The 17827-nt window shown below is 40.5% G+C and overlaps 1 protein-coding gene across 9 annotated transcripts in view; it reads right to left on the reverse strand.

Annotated features, from left to right (window-relative positions):
* ttc13 (tetratricopeptide repeat domain 13) overlaps positions 1–17827 on the reverse strand; it is a 65907-nt gene that overhangs the window by 5269 nt on the left and 42811 nt on the right. For 5 of the 9 annotated variants that reach the window (XM_069930841.1, XM_069930839.1, XM_069930834.1 and 2 more), the window contains 9 exons: positions 16860–16992; positions 13474–13566; positions 11571–11654; positions 9941–10025; positions 8994–9103; positions 7686–7821; positions 4364–4443; positions 2088–2166; positions 594–673 (listed from right to left, as the gene is read on the reverse strand). In XM_069930841.1, the coding sequence (XP_069786942.1) occupies positions 594–673; positions 2088–2166; positions 4364–4443; positions 7686–7821; positions 8994–9103; positions 9941–10025; positions 11571–11654; positions 13474–13566; positions 16860–16992 (880 nt within the window). The other 4 variants (XM_069930835.1, XM_069930840.1, XM_069930838.1 and 1 more) reach the window with 4 other exon arrangements.

Consider the following 17827-nt stretch of genomic DNA (forward strand, 5'->3'; position numbering starts at 1 on the left):
ATCGGGGAGCTGATTCAGTGATGAGGATCTTGTTTTCTTCAGCATATCCATCAAGATGTGAATGTATTTGAACTGTGTACCATCAGTGAGCCACCAGAGGACATAGAGCCCCCAACATATTATGGCAATGAAATCTGCTGCCAAGGATAACATTTCCAAATTAGGTTTTTGGCCAAATGAAATCAGCATGGACCCACACACCATGACAACTTTTAAACAGTCACAGGTTTCCATATTGTACTAGGACTATGTAATGAGAGTTGCTACAAACTAACATGCTGTGTGATTGCAGATTCCACAAGGAATTTGACCCTCACAAGGATTTGAAAATATGCTTTGAGAAGAATAATAAGGGTGGGACTGAGAGAAGAATGTACTGAGCAATGGAGGGCTCCTCAACCAGAGAGAATAATCAAAGAAGAAATCTAAATATAAATCAAATCTTGTCAACATGGTTTGATGAATGGCGAATCATGTATGATAAACTTGCTCAAATTCTTTAAGGCTGCGACACAGGAGTCACCTGTTGATTCATTTTGATGAGACATTGCCATTACACAGGAGAACCCAATATTTATTCCTAAATTCCTCACCTTTTCAAATTCATCCAGCTTTTCCCTATTTTACTGAAAGCCTCCGGGCTTGGCGTTGTCATTGCTTCAAAATCTACCAACTGGAAAGGATGAAATGAAACCATGAATCAAATGACAATGAGAAATAAAAGCCCAAGGAGGGTTAGTTTAAATAAAAGTTTTTTAAAAAGCTCTAATGGCTGGTGGCCCAAATGCAGATGGGCTGCTCCAGGCCCTCTAATATCAAGCACCACAGCTCAGCTACAATGACACTAGCTATGAGGCCAACAGGTTGAATTTTGCAACATGAAGCTTCGGTTGTAGTTCTTGGCACTGGCCAACATTAGAAAACTTTAATCTGTGTCTGTTGATAAAGTACATTAATGGGTATGCTGTCATAAATCAGAAAGCTCCACATTATCCATCCAAGTTAACTCAGAGTCCATGAAACAAGAAAGTCTACAGACGCTATAATTGTAGATAATACAAAAATTGCTGGAGAAACTCAGCAGGTCTTGCTGCGTCCAAAGGAGGCAACGATACATATCCAACTTTTTGGGCTGAGGCTGTGCTCCTCCCCTTGTAATTCTGCTTTCTGCTCAAATCTTGATAGAGCGCTCAGGCCTGAAACATTTTTTTCTTCCAATGAACACAGTGGATCCTGCAGTTTCATCAATATTTTTGTATTAAGAGTCTGCACTCTAATCTCTCCACTACATGCTCTTTTCACCCTCCTGCTGCAGCTGGCTTCTCAGGGGAACCCTGTACATAATGCAAGACATTACAAGTTGTCCTTCTGTCTGAGGGTGACAAAAGCATGGGGTCATTTTCAGAAATGGCAGCATCCACTTGTTGTCAGGTCAGCTTGAGGACATCTCAGTGCTGAAGAACAAGGCAGAGGTGGAGAGCTAGGAAAATGAAAATCCACGTGCTCTCTGTTTGATGACGGATACCTCATTAGATGATCGAACTGCATTCTCAGTGAGAATGGTTGAGCAGCGTGACCAAAGAAAATTGTTGCAACTTTAAATAACTGTTGAATTAGGATTCAAAGAGGACCTCCCTCTCTGTTCCATTTAGGTGGTTGCTTTTTTAAAAAAAAACTATCGACATGAAAATATCTACCGCATGTACTCGTGTAATAGTCGATACCCTCCTTCTTTTATTGGCCCCAAAAATCGCGCGTTTTCCATATGATCTGTGCAAAAGTCAACCCCCCCTCCTCTATTTTTGGCCCCGGCCACCTGCTCCTGACATACTGAACGCAGACTTACCACCAGGTCCTGGCCATCTGAGCTCCCAATGTTTTGAATGATGCATGTACTTACTGAGTTCAAAAGAATGTGCTGTGTAAAAGTCAACCCCTCGTATTCAATCCGAAAAATTGGACCAAAAATTCAACATTACATGAGTATATACAGAATAAATTTTGAAATAAATTATGCATATATCCTCTGTATTTATTACCGCCAAAGAGCCAGAATTTATTAATTTATTCTTACACATTCTGCTTACCTTTCCTTTAGGGATTTTCCCCGTGATCTCCTTCCCACTTGCCATGAGTGCTCCCATAATTACTGAATATGCAACAACACTGGAAAATGAAGTACAGTGACATTAGAACACAGCAGAATGCAACACACATTACAGCATAGCTCTTCTGGGGTCCTGGCCAAACGGTAAGGTACTTGCCCTGATGAGTCCAGGTTGCTCTTTTATAAAATAAATCAGCACTGATATGCCCAGAGACCTGGGCTAGATTTACCCCTCAGAAACCATTCCTGCAGGAAAAAACTTCATTTTGTCGTTCATGGGACACCACTATGCAGACAGTGCAATGCAATTCTCACTTGATAAAAGATATTAAATCTTAAAACCAATTTCTGGCTGTTAAGAGCTTTTTTTTTTGAAAGGGGGGGGGGAGAGTATATATTGTACAAAGGACCCTCACAGGTTGCAGGCAGCTGGTGACTTGAGGTCGAAGGACCTTGCTGCCGGTAACTGGAGACTGGCTCACGGGAACCAGGTAGCGGAAATGCAAGAGGGCACCGAGGGCAAGAAGGGTTCCCAAAGGGCCATAAGCACTGAAGAACTGCTGATCGTATTGAAAGTTTGGATCTGGAGCTCGGGTTGCTGATGGACCGAACAACTGCGAGAGCACTGGAGGCAAATCCACGGTCACTCAGTCTCTCTGAAGGGACTTCCTTTTGCTTCTCTTTCTTCTAATGCTGGGGCGCTGGACAACGCTCATGGCAACTCTGCTTGCCTTACTGCAGATAAAAGTTGAAGTATATCATGTATATTATATTCTTAATGTCTTATTATGTGAGAATAAAAGATATATATAATAAAGGGTTTGGAGTTGAAGAATAGGAAGGCTTTGTTACTGTTGTGTTGGTGAGGACACACCTGAATCACTGTGCAGAGTTTTGGTCTCCTTATACTGTATATACTGTAAAAGCCCGGTATCTGGAATTCAAGCAACTAGCAACCTCAAAAAACCAGCAAAAAGGGAATATAAATACATAAGTAGAAATAAGAATAAATTTTAAAAAGTTTAAAATTGTAAAAATCTCTGAAGTATCACATAAACCTTGGCTTTTAAATATAGGAGATGGGAGCAAATATTCAGCCAGCAGAGGGCCTTGGCCATGCTTTGCTCATGCAGCTGTTTGAATTAAACTGAGTCACCCAGGATGAAGAGCTGATTGATGCTGCTCCCTCTGGGGTGACTCTCTTAAAGCGACTCTTTATCCCTGATTAGTGAGAATCTTTATCTTTATTAGTATAAGGCTTTATCTGTTAACTGGTGGGGTGGGATGTTAATTATCTGTAATGTTGTTGTTTGCTTTTCAGGCAGGCTCTGTGGAGGGGAAGGAAGAAACCTGCAGATGTTTTCAGAGAATGTGACTAAAATTTGTATATTTATGCAAGTGAATTTTGTTCAGTGGAAGTACAGTTTAGCATTTTTGTCTTTTAAACTGTTTAATCTGAAGGCAGGTGTATTACTTAAGCATGGTACAAGTAGATCTCAAGCAACCGGAAAACTCTCTTATTCAGCATCCATGAATCCCTGTAGGTGCTGGATACCAGGGATTTTTACTGTAGAAGGAGTGGAAGCAATCCAAAGGAGATACTCCATCTAATACTTGGAATGAGAGAGCTGCCCTGTCAAGAGAGGATGAATATTTTAGGCCTGTGTTCTTTCCAGGTGACCTTATTCAAACCTGTAAGATTCCAAGGGGGCTTGACATGGTAGATTTTGAGATGTTTCCTCTTGTGGGAGAGTCAGACAAGTGGACCCGGTTATAAAATAAGGGGGCAGGTTATTTAAAACTAGCTGGGTGGAAAGGACTTCCTCCAGATGGAGGCGAGCCTCTAAAATTCTCTGTCACAGAGGGTGATGGAGGCCAGTTCATTGAATGTATTTAAGTTGGAGAGAAGTAAGTCTTTAAAAAGATCAAGGAAATGTAGGTGAAAGACTTTGGGTGGTGGAGGCAGGCATTCTCACAACACTGCTGCAGCAGCCAGACAAGCACATACATGAATTAAGGCAGAGAAGATGATCATGAAGTGCTAGTCAATGGGATTAGTATAGATAGGTACTTGATGTATGTGGTGGCCAAAAGGCCCGTTTTGGTGACATATGACTCAGGCTCAGATATAAATCATTGATGAAATTACTTGTGAAACATTCCCATTCTATTTTTGCAGTAACTTTTTTATCCCCCCCCCCCGAAAAAAAATACAAAATTTTTAAAGCACTTCAAAGTATATTGCATTCCACTAACCTGGATCCTCTTGAGAGAGGCATTAGATTGTAAAAGTAATACACCAAAGAAAGGACCAGATTGCACACTGCATCAGCTTCCTGTGAAAGATTTAAAAAAATAAAACTAGCTATTTTCCTTTAAACTGCATCATTTTAACTAATTAAAAATATTCTTGTTGGAGGACAAACCAAGAAAGGACATAGATAGTAAATGATAGGGCATTGAGGAGTGTGGTAAAACAGAGGGATCTGGGTATACAGATATGGTTCTCCCTTCTGCCATCTGGCAGGAGGTACTGAAGCACTCGGGACCTTTGTACAGTGTGGGGAAGTTTATTCCCCCCCAAGCTATCAGGCTCATGAATTCCCATTTGTGACAGATTATGTTGTTTTTTTATATTGTATACAGATACATTTTAAAGGAGATAAATTATGGAAGTTTTTTTTAAGTGTAGGTCACATACAAACACTTCAAAACCATTATTTAAAATACTGGAGCTCTGCTCAAGCCAGACAGGCCGGCTCCGAGTGCCTTTTCAACAGCTTTGGGGAATACCTATAGAGAATTCATTAATGGATTGTTGCTTTGGAAAGCAATACATGAAAGAACTCAGCCGCAGGCTGTCTGAGTGCAGTTTGCTGTTCTAAGAGGGTCAGGTTGTTTTGCAAGTAGAGAGGGTCAAACAGGTTTTTCTCAGAGAATTGGAGAGAGAAAATTCAGATCTACAGTTCAGCAGCAGCAGCTGGGTCTGGAACAGGACAAGCTGGCAAGCTTGTGGAAAAACCCCATTTTAAAGACTGGTTGTGAGTTCTTAGTTTAGCCTGGACAAAGCCCTTGTGGTCCACACAAGAGGAGAGAACTGGCTGCTTAATGTTTCACTTGAAATAAGAGAAACAAAAAAGAACTCTGTGGTGACCTGAAAGAAAGAGGTTATCATCTGGAAAACCCTGAGGGGGCATGTTTCTTTGGCAAGACACTGATATGGCTGATTAGAAGCAATCAGTTTGTGTCCAGTGACCAACAAATCTCTCTCTGAAAATCAACAAGAACCTTCCTGAGCAGAAACCATTTACCTTTCAAGCACCAAAACCTGGTGAAACTCACAAATGTCAAATTCTGTGCACAGTATAAGAGTTGCCTGCAATCAGTGAATTTGGAGGAGTGAAAAGTGAGATTGGACTGTGAATCAAAGAACTTTTCTGAACTTACATATACATTACATACACGTGCGCTTAGAATTAGAAGGGGTTAAGTTAATAGTAATAAGTTAGAGTTTGATCCTGTCGTCATGTTTACATTTTTGATTAATTAACCATTTGTCTTGGTGAATATCTATTGCTGCTGAGTTTGGGGGTCTTCTGAGCTCGTAACAAAGATGTGCATAATGTGTTGTGGACTTTCAGTGTATACATCTTAGTATCTTAATATTTTAATGTGTTAAAACTTATATCTATATTTCCTAACTTATATCTATATAAATATGCTCCGTGGTCAGAGAAACTCCATCTTGTCCTACCATGCGAGCATGGTATGAATGATAAATAAAGTTGACTTGACGATAATTCTCTGAAAGTGGCATCACAGATAGATAGAGTTGTAAAGAGAGCGTTTTTGGGATATTGGCCTTCATAAATCAAAGTACTGAGTACAGGAGTTGGGATGTTAAGTTGTATAAGACATTGGTGATGCGAAATTTGAAGTATTGCGTGTAGTTTTGGTCACCTAACTACAGGAAAGATATGAAAAAGAGAAGGAGTGCAGAAAAGATTTACTGGATGTTGCCTAGACTTCAGAACTGAGTTACAGGGAAAGGTTAGGACTTTATTCCCTGGAGCATAGAAGAATGAGGGGAAATTTGATAGGTTTTTTTAAATTATGAGGGGGATAGACAGAGAATAGGCTTTTTTCACTGATGGTAGGTGAGATACAAACCAGAGGACATGGGTTAAGAGTGAAAGGGGAAAACCTTTGGGCGAACATGAGGGGGAACTTCTTTACACAGAGAGCAGTGGGGATGTGGAACGAGCTTCCAAATGAAGTGGTGAATGCAGGCTCAATTTTAACATTTTAAGAGGAATTTGGACAGGTACATGGATGGGAGGAGTATGGAGGGCTATGGACTGGGCGCAGGTCAAGGCCAAAAAAGGCTCAGCTCAGACTAGAAGGGCCGAAGGGACCAGTTTCTATACTGTAATGTTCTAAACACCATGGTTATGTGTGCTACTTCGATGCTGTATTGAGCTATGATACTTTCCTCCAATATACTCTTCACGATCATAGTGGGTGGGAAACTTCCTCGAAAGGTCTCGTTATTATCAAGTTCACTGCTTATCAGCTCTCAAGTGTAATTCAGAAAATATTATACTCTCCTTCATTGACCATCATTCAACAACCACTCAAAGAATAGATTTTAACTGCTCTGCACCCTCTGATCTAATGCAAATTTTACAACCGACATGGTAAGTTGCTTCTCCACCCCTGAAATACAAGAAGTTCAAAATAAATAAACCAACATCTTCAATAAAATACTAATGTAATCCACAAGTATACATCAAAACAAAGCTGCAGAGAAATTCAAAAGCAGCTGATGTTGGAATCTTAAGTATAGCTGGAGGAACTCAGCAGGCCAGACAACATCCACGGGTGGAAATGGTCAGTTAACTATTTGGGTCGGGACCCTTAACTGAAAGACTGTTACAAAAATAATGGTGTTTTCACAGGGTAAATCAATGGAAGTTTAGTGACATTTCATTGTTGTTGCTATAAATTATTTTAATTACCGTGAGTAAATCCTTTCCAGATTTCCCCAACTCCTTGGAATTCTGAGGGGAAAACAAAATAACAGGACTCGGAGGGCTCAGCTTTAGAATCAATTGTCATGAACATATCACAAAATTTGAGATAATGGGTTAGATTGACTCAATTCAAGTCAACTCTGGTCCATAGATAGAGTGAATTACAAAAGTCACAGATATAGAACCTAACTTGGAAGGGGAAATTCCTTTAAAGTCAGTGATATTAGGTAATTATATCTCAACCAATTATATTTGGGAGTCTGTTCACATCAGAATTAAATAAGTGGTCACTCCACCATTGGAAATTTCATTACTCAAAGATAAAATGTTTACAGTTGATTGAAACTGCTTCAATTTCCCTCACAAGTTTAACATTTTAGGACTGTTTGGGGAATTTGAGATTTGAGTTATAATAAGTGAAAAAGACACTTGTTATTTGTCTTTTGAACACAGAACCAACCAGTTCCAAAATACTGTAACTGGTAATACTTAAGATTACATATCAACAGCTTCAAAAGTTGTGATTTTAAGAAAAATTATCTTACCCCAAGCTCGGTGGAAAGTAGCAGGGCTTTTCCTTTGCTACTGAGGTCCTTGTACAGAGCTTCTATTTCATTGTGGTACTGCTGAGTTCTCTCTTCAGTTGTCTGAGTTTCCACGGAGAAAATCATGTTGCCCACTCTGATAAAGACATGTACAGCAGTGAAAAAAGGATAAATATGATTTCTTTTCTACTTCCCAACTTCAGGCTGTAAATAACACTGGAAAATGAAGATTTTGTTTCCTGGACACATTTGGGTGCATTTTATAGATTTTAGGCTGCTAATCGCAAAAATCATCTTAAAATTTCCAATTTACAGATTCAAATTATTTTTTGTGATTTCCTGTCATATTTTAATTCTTCAAGCAAATAAAATCATGACGTTGAAAACTCATTTTCTGCATTCGTATTTGGACTTCTTCCCTGCTGATCTTGCTACAGTCAGTGACGAACATGGTGAAAGATTTCACTAGCACATTGCGATCAGAGAAAAGCAGTATCAGGGTAACTGGAATCCATCAATGCTGGCCAACTATTGTTGGACACTGACACAAGAGGCATCAGATGCTGAGTACAAATGAAAACTAGCAGCAAAACATCTTTAGGTCAGTTGAACCAATGCAGTGTGCCAGCATCATTAATGCAATTAAACATGCTAAATTCAATAAAAGTCAATTTAATGTTTCTCCAACTTCCTACATGATGCAGCAAATCAGAATTTATTTTTGTGTTCAGCTCGAAGTTGTCTATCATAATCCCCTTTTTTCAGGAAGCAAACCCCTTTTGGAAAAAAATGGTTGGCAAGTGTAATTTAAATCTCAAAATGCGCTGCTTATTGAACATCCTGCTCTTTGCACCCAGTGTATTTGGCAGCATGGCAACTTTGGGGTCGATTCCACCCTAGTGTCTTTTGCTCAGTCCCAGTAACTTATACACACGTCTGCACTAGCTTCTGCACAATGGCTCGCTTCATATCCTGACGGTGACAAACTATGTGAGGAACCTGCATCCCTGACGAACCAGGTCAAAATAACCAAAATTCTCAGGCACTTTATGACAGAACTGAAAGCAATGGGAATATTTGTCCAGGTCAGATTTAGCTTCTGTGATCCCTCTGGAAAGGCAAATTAAGGCACAAAAATGATGCGAAAGGAATGTGCCAAAAGTCATTTTCCAGTTTATTTACTCTTAACAGTTTATACTCAATGCCTCTTTTTGGCTCATACTTTGATAGGCAAGCCTTACCCATTCAAGAATAATTTTAAAAAACCACTTAAAATACTGATCTAACGTATGTAATCATCAACCTTACCTGTCACCGGTTATAGTGATGGTGAATCCATCATACTCCTTCCCCTGATACTTCAAACTGGGCACCTTGGTATTTACAGTGAAGCCATCTCTGGTTTTGCTGTTGAACTGCTTCCAAAAGAACAATCGTCAAGATTACACCCAGATCTTGGACACCATTAAGATTACAGAAGTGGGGGGTTCTCTGGAACAGAGACTTAATTGAGGTACATAAAATTGAGTAAATAGCAAGGATACATTTCTCCTGAGCATATGGGTTAAATGTGTGAGATTTAAATGAATTGGTAGAAAGGCTAGGGGGTGAAAGAATTATTATTTTCATCCAGAGTGTGGTTGGGGTTATTGCCCGAAAGGGCATAGAGGCAGAAACCCACATTTAAGTACTTGGATGAACATAACATCCAAATTCTGCCATTTAGCAAGATCATGGTTGAAGTGACGGCAACCTCAACTCTGCCTACCTGTGAAACCAGTCACCTTCTTGCCTGTCGACCACTGCCTTTGCGTAATCAATGACCGATTACCCTTTGATGAAGGATTCCGAAGCTCAAGAGGCTCAGATAATAAATTTTACCTCAATTCCGATGACTCTCTTTTAAACAGAATGGTTTGCTGGCTTGCAGCAAAGAATGTGCAAGGCCATGGACATTCCGTGGGAAGGTGGCCTGAGATTTGGAACAGCATAAACACAATGGCCTTCTGCTGTGTCATGGATTTTCCACGATTTCAGGATTCATCAAGGAATATCTCAAAGAACCCAAATTGAAATAGGCCAATAGCATTAGGTGACCATTTCAAAATGAATACATGCAAAATCCCTTTGCATACATTTTATTCAAGCTGAGATTCCTGGTCCCAAAGGCTGCACCATTTAATAACCAATGCTTCTAGACTATTTCACCACATACGATTTTTAAAGGAAAAGCATCTTCCTTTTAGCAAATTTACTTTCATGATTGGAAGAAGGTCTTCTACTTTTTTCACTTTTTCCAGGGCATCTCTCACTTCCGAAAGTCCTTTGGGATTGTTTGCACTGGAGGAGGAAAAAGTTGCTTTTATTTTCAAAAAGGTACCTTTATTATAACCATTCAAATTTCTTCACATTTATTTTCTCCACATGTAAAAATGGGTTAACAGAAAGAGGCCAGCTTTGTTGATAAACATTCCTTGCTCTCTTCCTCTGGCACCCACAAAGGGGAGGGAACAATGCATGGGCGAAAAACAAAGCAACGATAAGCAGAGAATACTATGGGCAAAGAGCTGACGCAAGATGGAAACTAATCCAGTAGACAGTGTGCTCCATGACGTGATCCTGAACTACAGCACATCCCCTAGAGAGATCATAGCTATATGAGTGTGAAATGACAACACTGGACAGTAACAGCACTATTACAAACCAAGTTAAACAGAACAGAGAACATCAATCAGGCTACTGGTCAGGGAAGAGTGCTACTATCGAAGTCAGAATAGAAATTAAAGGTTCCAGCTCCCAACCATACTGGTTGCAGATGGAAAAATCCTTAAGCAGGCATACCAACCGAGGAAAATGCACAATGCACCTCTAACAGCCATAGGGCACCGAAAAACAGGCCCTTTGAGTCTGTGCTGATTAGTCTCATTGACCTGCACCCAGTACCTAGCCCTCCAGTCCCTTCCCATCCACGCAGCAGTCCAATTTTTTTCTTAAAGGTTAAAAATGAGCCCACACTCACTTCAACTGGCAGCTCATTCCACACTTTCACCACTCTATGCTTGAAGAAATTCCCCCTAAATTTCTCCCCTTTCACCCTTAACCCATGCCCTCTGGTTAGTATTTCACCTCAGTGGTGAAAGCCTGATTGTATTTATAATTTTAAACACCTCTATCAAATCTCCCCTGATACTTCTATGCTCCAAGGAATAAAGTCCTCTCTGCAACTCAGTTCCTCAGGTCCCAGCAACATCCTCGTAATCAGCTGCACTCTTTCAATTTTCATATCCTTTCTATTGTTAGGTAACTAAAACGGCACACAATACTCCAAATTTGGCCTCATCAAGGTCTCATACAACTTTACCATGGATCCTGTCTACTTTCACAAAAATTTAGGTAGCCTTGGGCAACAAGCTGTCTTCTTTGGTGACAGATCATGGACTAAATTACACTTCAATCCAGGGGACAAATGAAACAGCTGGGACAATTCTTTCAAACTCATAACCACCCCTTCAAGGCAGATCAAAATATGTCAAAGCACGTAACAACAGCTTAAGCAGCATTCCCATTCTATTTTAACCCAGAAGTAACCACCGAGTTTGAAGCTCATTTGCTGGCAGTATTCTGTAAGTGCTGGAGCAAATGTGGAGTTGCTAAAACCATTTTTGTTTATTACACAAAACATGGCAGGAAAAGGTTGGCAGTTCTCTCAGTGTTTACCACAGTCAGGGACACGCCCTCGTGTGGTCATACTGGAATATGGGCAGCCGTCTCCTCTCTCGATGAACACCAGTTCACAGAGAGCTCATCCTTTTGGGTCATATGGGCGAACCATTTGTTCAAAACGGTTTTACTTGATTGCGCAGAAAGAAAAGAAACATGAATTACCCATGATAAACGAGTATTCTGTCTTTTATAAAATTCAGTATTTTTTCAAAATATGCCAGGTACCGCATATTAATGATTTGACCCCTAAGGAAGAAAGATAACAAATATCAGCATTAATATACAGACTCCACAAGGCAATTTGCACAACCAATAATACTTCAGATAATTTAACTGTGGTTATGCAAAGTCAAAAATGACCCGGAAATTCAAAATGCCAATACTTGAGGATTGGGGGATCTCCACATGGGTGGAAATCACTCTTTACCTGAAAGTCAACTACTCGGTCTTCAGGTAGCAAACATATTAGCTTCTGTTTAATTATTTAACATTCAATACCTCCTTCACACTCACTCATTCTATCAAAATTCTAATTGGCATACTAGAATTTCAAAAGGTTTTGAAAATTCACCTTGTAGATTTACAGCAGAAGGAAAATTTTCATCTGACCCACGATGTGAGTTGTTTAATGCAACATCATTTGATTTCAGTGTTCATGAGAATGTTCTGACATTACAAGAGTAGCAATAGTTTGTAGGCTGAAATCACGGAGGCATTCCAAGCTCAGGAAAGGTATCAACAAAGTTGATACCTGTTGAGGGTGGCACGGTTGGCGCAGCAGTTAGCACAACACCTTTACAGTGCCAGCAATTGGGACCGGACTTCGAATTGCTTCTATGTTCTCCCTGTGTCTGTATGGGTTTTCTCTGGGGGCTCCGGTATCCTCTCACCATTCAAAAACGTACTGGAGGTGTAGGATTAATGGGGTGTACATTCGGCGGCACGGACTCATGGGCTGAAATGGCCTGCTGCCGTGCTAAATGTAAAAAAAATTAAATTTAAAATTTAAGGTCATTATTCATTTCATGGCCATGGATACAGAGGACGAACGCTTGTAAACTGCACACCAATCCATGCTCTCATTCACTTGCACTCATTGCCAGCTGCTGATATTTTAGGATCCTGGCATTCTGATCTTGGATTTATCCACCTGCGAGGGAAGTGAATGAAGAGTTTCCCTTTTGAAACAATCAGGATAATGCAAGTTAAATCACAAATCAGCAAATGAGAAACACGTGCCAATGGGACTGCATTTCTTTGGCTTCAGGTGCCACACAGTCAGGGAATGGGCTCAGGGTCAGTCTAGAAATCCTGCATTACTCTGCACTTCTAAGGAGAGCCACAGCAATTCTGCATCTCCTCAGCAAAAGAAGCAGTGCATGCATAAATGCAGTGAGTGGGAAGTGAAAGGGCTATGACCATACACAAGAGAGGGTCCACCCAATCACATTCACTGGTGTTATCACATCCTTGGAATCATCATTGATGAGAAATCTAACTCAATCAGCTGCAGAAATATTGTGGCATATGATCAGGTCAGAATCCTTGGGGCAAGCGACTCAACTCTGGACATGCCAATATCCACAAGGCACAAATCAGGTGTACGATGGAAATATAGAATATTTTGAGTTCAGCATCAACATCTTTCAGGGTGCTCAAAAACATCCAGGACAAAGCCCCACATTCGGTTTCAATTCCACCTTCTACCCAAACACACATTCCCGACACTACTGTGTGCAGTGGCTGCAGTGAACGTCTTCAACAAGATGCACTGTTGTCACTCGCCATAACAAATCCGACCGCACCTCCCAAACCCACAACCGACTTTCCCTCCAAGTTACACTCTATCCTTTGCTGGGCCCCAAATTAAATCCCTACCCTGCAACATTGAGGTAGCAAGCAGTGATGACAATTGAGGTGAATGGCAACAAAGGTCGGAGACATAATCACAACTAGAGCTGATATCTTTCACATATGACATTAAACAGGGATGCAACTTCTCCAGTAGATGAACATCAATAACTTCCATGGCACATTGCAGTATTTCTAACAAAATGTGATGTACCTGATGAGGTTTATATGATTGTTGAAGCCACGGCTGAGGCTCTGAGGGGGCATCTGGTCCAACCACAGTACTGGCTGATCTGGATCCGCAATCCTAACATCAAACGGCAAAGAAAAGCCAAATTAACTCATGACGACTTGGCCAAATCCTTCCAAAATCACTTGCTTATCAATGCTCCACCATAACCTGTCATTGGAACCTAAGCTTTTATTGTGAGCACTCAAATGAAAAAAGATTTTGTCTGCAAAATAAACAAATGCTGCACAGCAAAAGATCTGCTCAAGGACTAAATGGGGCATCAATAAATTATGTGGTTGACACCTCCATGCATTGGGAATATAAGCAAAGAGAGCAGTGAAATAAGGCCAACACAGACAACTGAAGCTGAAAAAACCCACCACTGTGATACCACATAATATTCTTCATTCTTTCTTTCTTGAGAACAACATCTGCTGCCAAGTAGGGTAGTGCAAAATACAAATAGAAGTAGGACTAGGCCAACTGACCCATCATGTATGTTCGCTCTCTATAAAATTATGGCTAACCTTTTACCTCAGCCAAATTTTGCTGCACTCACCTTAATTCTTATTATAAGCGAAATAAAAACCTCCAACTGTGTCCTGAATATAGTCAATGTCTGAACCTTCATTGTCTTCGTAGGTTATTCCAAAGATATACTAACCTTCTAAGTGAAGATGTTTCTTACCACTACTCTGAAAGGATCATGGTTTGAGAATGCAACCCCTTGCTTCAGATCAGGAAAACAAATCGTCTCCAAAGCCCTGTCTAACCCCATAGATTTTTGTACAGCACAACTCAGATTATCCAAAATCACATTCTCCAAAATCCTCATTTATCCAAAAACATTTTTAAATTTCAGATAAATGAGGATATACTAAACAAATCAGAAATCCTCAATTATCTGAATTGTCGAACTATCTAGGGACCTCAGGCTCCCGGTGGCAGTGGGGACCTCAGTGGGGAGGTGTCAGTGATTGGCAGTGGCCAGCATTATTTTGGTGAGAATTAAACATTATTTTAATGCTTAAAAATCTTTCCCTTGTTTGGTGTTGTTTAAACACCATTAGAAGTGATTTGCATGCCCAACACCATCACACTGAGCATGGCCCCCAGGGCTGCGCGTTCACCCCACTGCTGTTTACCCTGCTGACCCATGCCTGTGAAGTGAGATACAGTTCTAATCTCATCAAGTTCGCTGATGACACGACCGTGGTGGGGCTCATCAGCAAGAACGACGAGTCAGTTTACAGGAGGTGCAAACACGAACAGACTGATGCAGAGACAACAACTTACATCTGAACATCAACAAAACAAAGGAGATGGTGGTTGACTTGAGGAGAGCCCAGGGGGAAAATCACTCTCACCTGACCACCGAAGGCTCCACCGTCAAGGTCGTCAAGAACACCAAATTCCTTGGCGTGCACCTGGCGGAGAATCTCTCCTGGTCCTCCAATACCAGATCCATTGCCAAGAAGGCCCAATAATGCTTTTACTTCCTGCAGAGGATGAGGAAAGTCCAGCTTCCATCCTCACTACATTCTACAGGGAATGCATGAAGAGCATCCTATGTAACATCATCACCGCCTGGTTCAAGAACTGCACCATCCTAGAAACCCACGCAGACACAGGGAAAAATACAAACTCCTTACAGACAGCGGGGGATTCAAACCTCGATCTCGATCGCTGGCACTGTAATGGTGTTGTGCTAACCACTTCGCCAACTGTACCTTTCCCTTTTGAAAGGCAAGTATCCTGGGTTAATTAATTCCCTTTAGTCACTTTATGAAAACTCCTTCATATGGTCATTACATCTTGGAATAAAACTCTAATAACTTGGTATTATTGGACATTAAGATGCTTTGGCCTGCAGATTACTCATTGGCCCTGAGTGTTAGCTGGAGCTGTAGAATATACAATGCACATCCAGAGCCGAGCATCCAGTGTGTCGCAGGACCACGGTCCAGATTGTAGGCTGGATGTCTTGCCATAGCCATGGTTGAGTTCTAGAATACCGAGGGTAAAGACTGTGGATAGGTTCTCAGCTGCAGCTGGAATCCAGAATGGTTGTATATTTCTAGCTCCCTTTGAATCCTCTTGGTTTATTGGTAAATTTATTATGGTATAATATGTAAACATTCCTCCACATTCATCTCAGATCTACACCTTCAACTCCCCGATCTTGTGAATATCATGTTTTGTTTGATCAGGAGGCTCTTGTTCCATAGTATCAATCCTCATCCAACACCCACATATTTTAACAGCAAGTGTCACTCAACTGCAAAGAGATTATATTGGCTATTAAGAGAAGGAACAACCAATAGTCTGGAAAATCTGGTAGTCTGGCACCAAAGTCCAAAAGGTGCCAGAGTAAGTGAGTATTTCTCAATGTGAATGTTGCATGCATTTAAAAACAGAGATGACGATTTCCTTTGTACCATTTTTCCAAGTCACAACTCTAATCTCATATCTTCATGTACTCTGTCCATTCCTGGTATCATTACTTATTTCATTTCCCTCACTATCACCCATCCTTACTATAACTTTCTAATTCTCTCCTCATCTGAATCCTTCTCCCTTTTTAGCACCAAGCCTCATCTGGTCCTAATTATCTGATAGAATGGCTCCAGTTTGATTCACATGCCAATGTCAATGCTAGCTCATAATGAGTTGAGTGACTGCTTCCACACATTCTGTTCCTGTTGCCACACCTTCAACTCTCTGATCTTGTTGATACAGTACCACACTTTGTCTGAAGCTAGATAATCAATTTTGAGGTTCTTGTTCCATGATAGTACTAACATCAATCCTTATCCTTTAACATCAAAGAGCTCAATATAGCAAACTATCTATTTCCCTCCCTTACATCCAAACCACACACTCATAATTCTCCCTGAACACACAGCAACACCACTGATGACTTCGTTCAACATTTCTGAAATTGCAAATTTGAAAGTTTCTGCAGCCTTCTACAAACTGATAAATCATTCTACAAAATCAACATCTTGCAGGCCCACTACTTTGAGATAAGCGTCATCATCTCAATAAGCAGACTGAATGCTTAACAAATAGTTCAAATTCCCAGATTCATATGCTCCTGCTTCACTGAACTTTCCATTCTTACATCAGAAACAGTTCAGACATTTGATAAAAACAAAACCCTTCAGATATAGTCCACCAGACTGTGCCACAATAGAGGATTCAAAATGACGCTTTTGCTTAAAAAAAGTTTCAATTTTACATACAGTACATCTTTAGGCTCTTTTATTGTTCTTCAATTATAATTATTTAGTCACATCCACGTTCTTATTTGTGTCTGCACATGAGTACCATCGTCATTTTAGTATCATCTCCACCAATACCATTACCTCCTCCATTTCACAGCAATATCAAACATGTCCTTCCATTGCATCAATCTGGTTTTCCCACCAACACGGATTTTTGAATTTGCCCATGTTCGTTGTACAACCTGCATAATTTCTAACGTTGCAAGTCCCATAGCTGCAAACACATAACAAAAAGTATATTTATTTATAAATTGTAATTCTATATTAAATGTTTATTTTTTGTGAGATTGTTTATTTCAATTCTTCCCTGAGGATTCTTTTGTACTGTGCACATTGCACGAGGTGAAAAACCAAAACTGGCAACTCTTCAAGCAAGATCTTCACAACCCAGCCTAATTTTAGATTTAAACATACAGCACGGTAACAGACCATTTCAGCCCACTCATCCATGCCACCTAATTTACACCGCTGGTACCTTTTGAACAATGGGAGGAAACCGGAGCCCCTGGGAAAAACCCACAGAGACATTGGGAGGGTATGTACAAACTCCTTACAGATAGTGCAGGATTTGAACCCTGGTCCCGATTGCTGGCATTGTAAAGGCATTGGGCTAACTGCTACGCCAAATGTGCTGCCCTGTTCTCTGTTTTTATGTAATGGTCGCATTACGATAAGAGCCCATAAACTTTTTCCATTCCATTTCCATTACGCAGAGGCATAAAACAGCAAGATCAGTATGAGGGAAAAAAAAACATACATATTTATGCAGTTCCTTTGCAAGAGCATTATCAGTCAAGATTTGGCACCAGGAGTTATTAGGGGAGATGGTCAAAGAGTTAAGTTTCTGGGAGAGTGAAGATACAAATTTTTTTGAGGGAGGTGAGGGGCTGATTAGAAGGTTGAAATGTCAGAGCTCAGAGACGCTGAAGCTGAAACCGTCCACAATGCTGGACGAGTAAGAAGAAGAAAAAAGAATTTTTGAAGCTGGAGATAAAGAGGAACAAGACCAAAGGAGAATTTAAAACTACGTTAGATTTTTAAAATTAAAT

The sequence above is a fragment of the Narcine bancroftii genome, chromosome 4 (genome assembly GCF_036971445.1).
Source record: "Narcine bancroftii isolate sNarBan1 chromosome 4, sNarBan1.hap1, whole genome shotgun sequence".
Lineage (NCBI taxonomy): Eukaryota > Metazoa > Chordata > Chondrichthyes > Torpediniformes > Narcinidae > Narcine > Narcine bancroftii.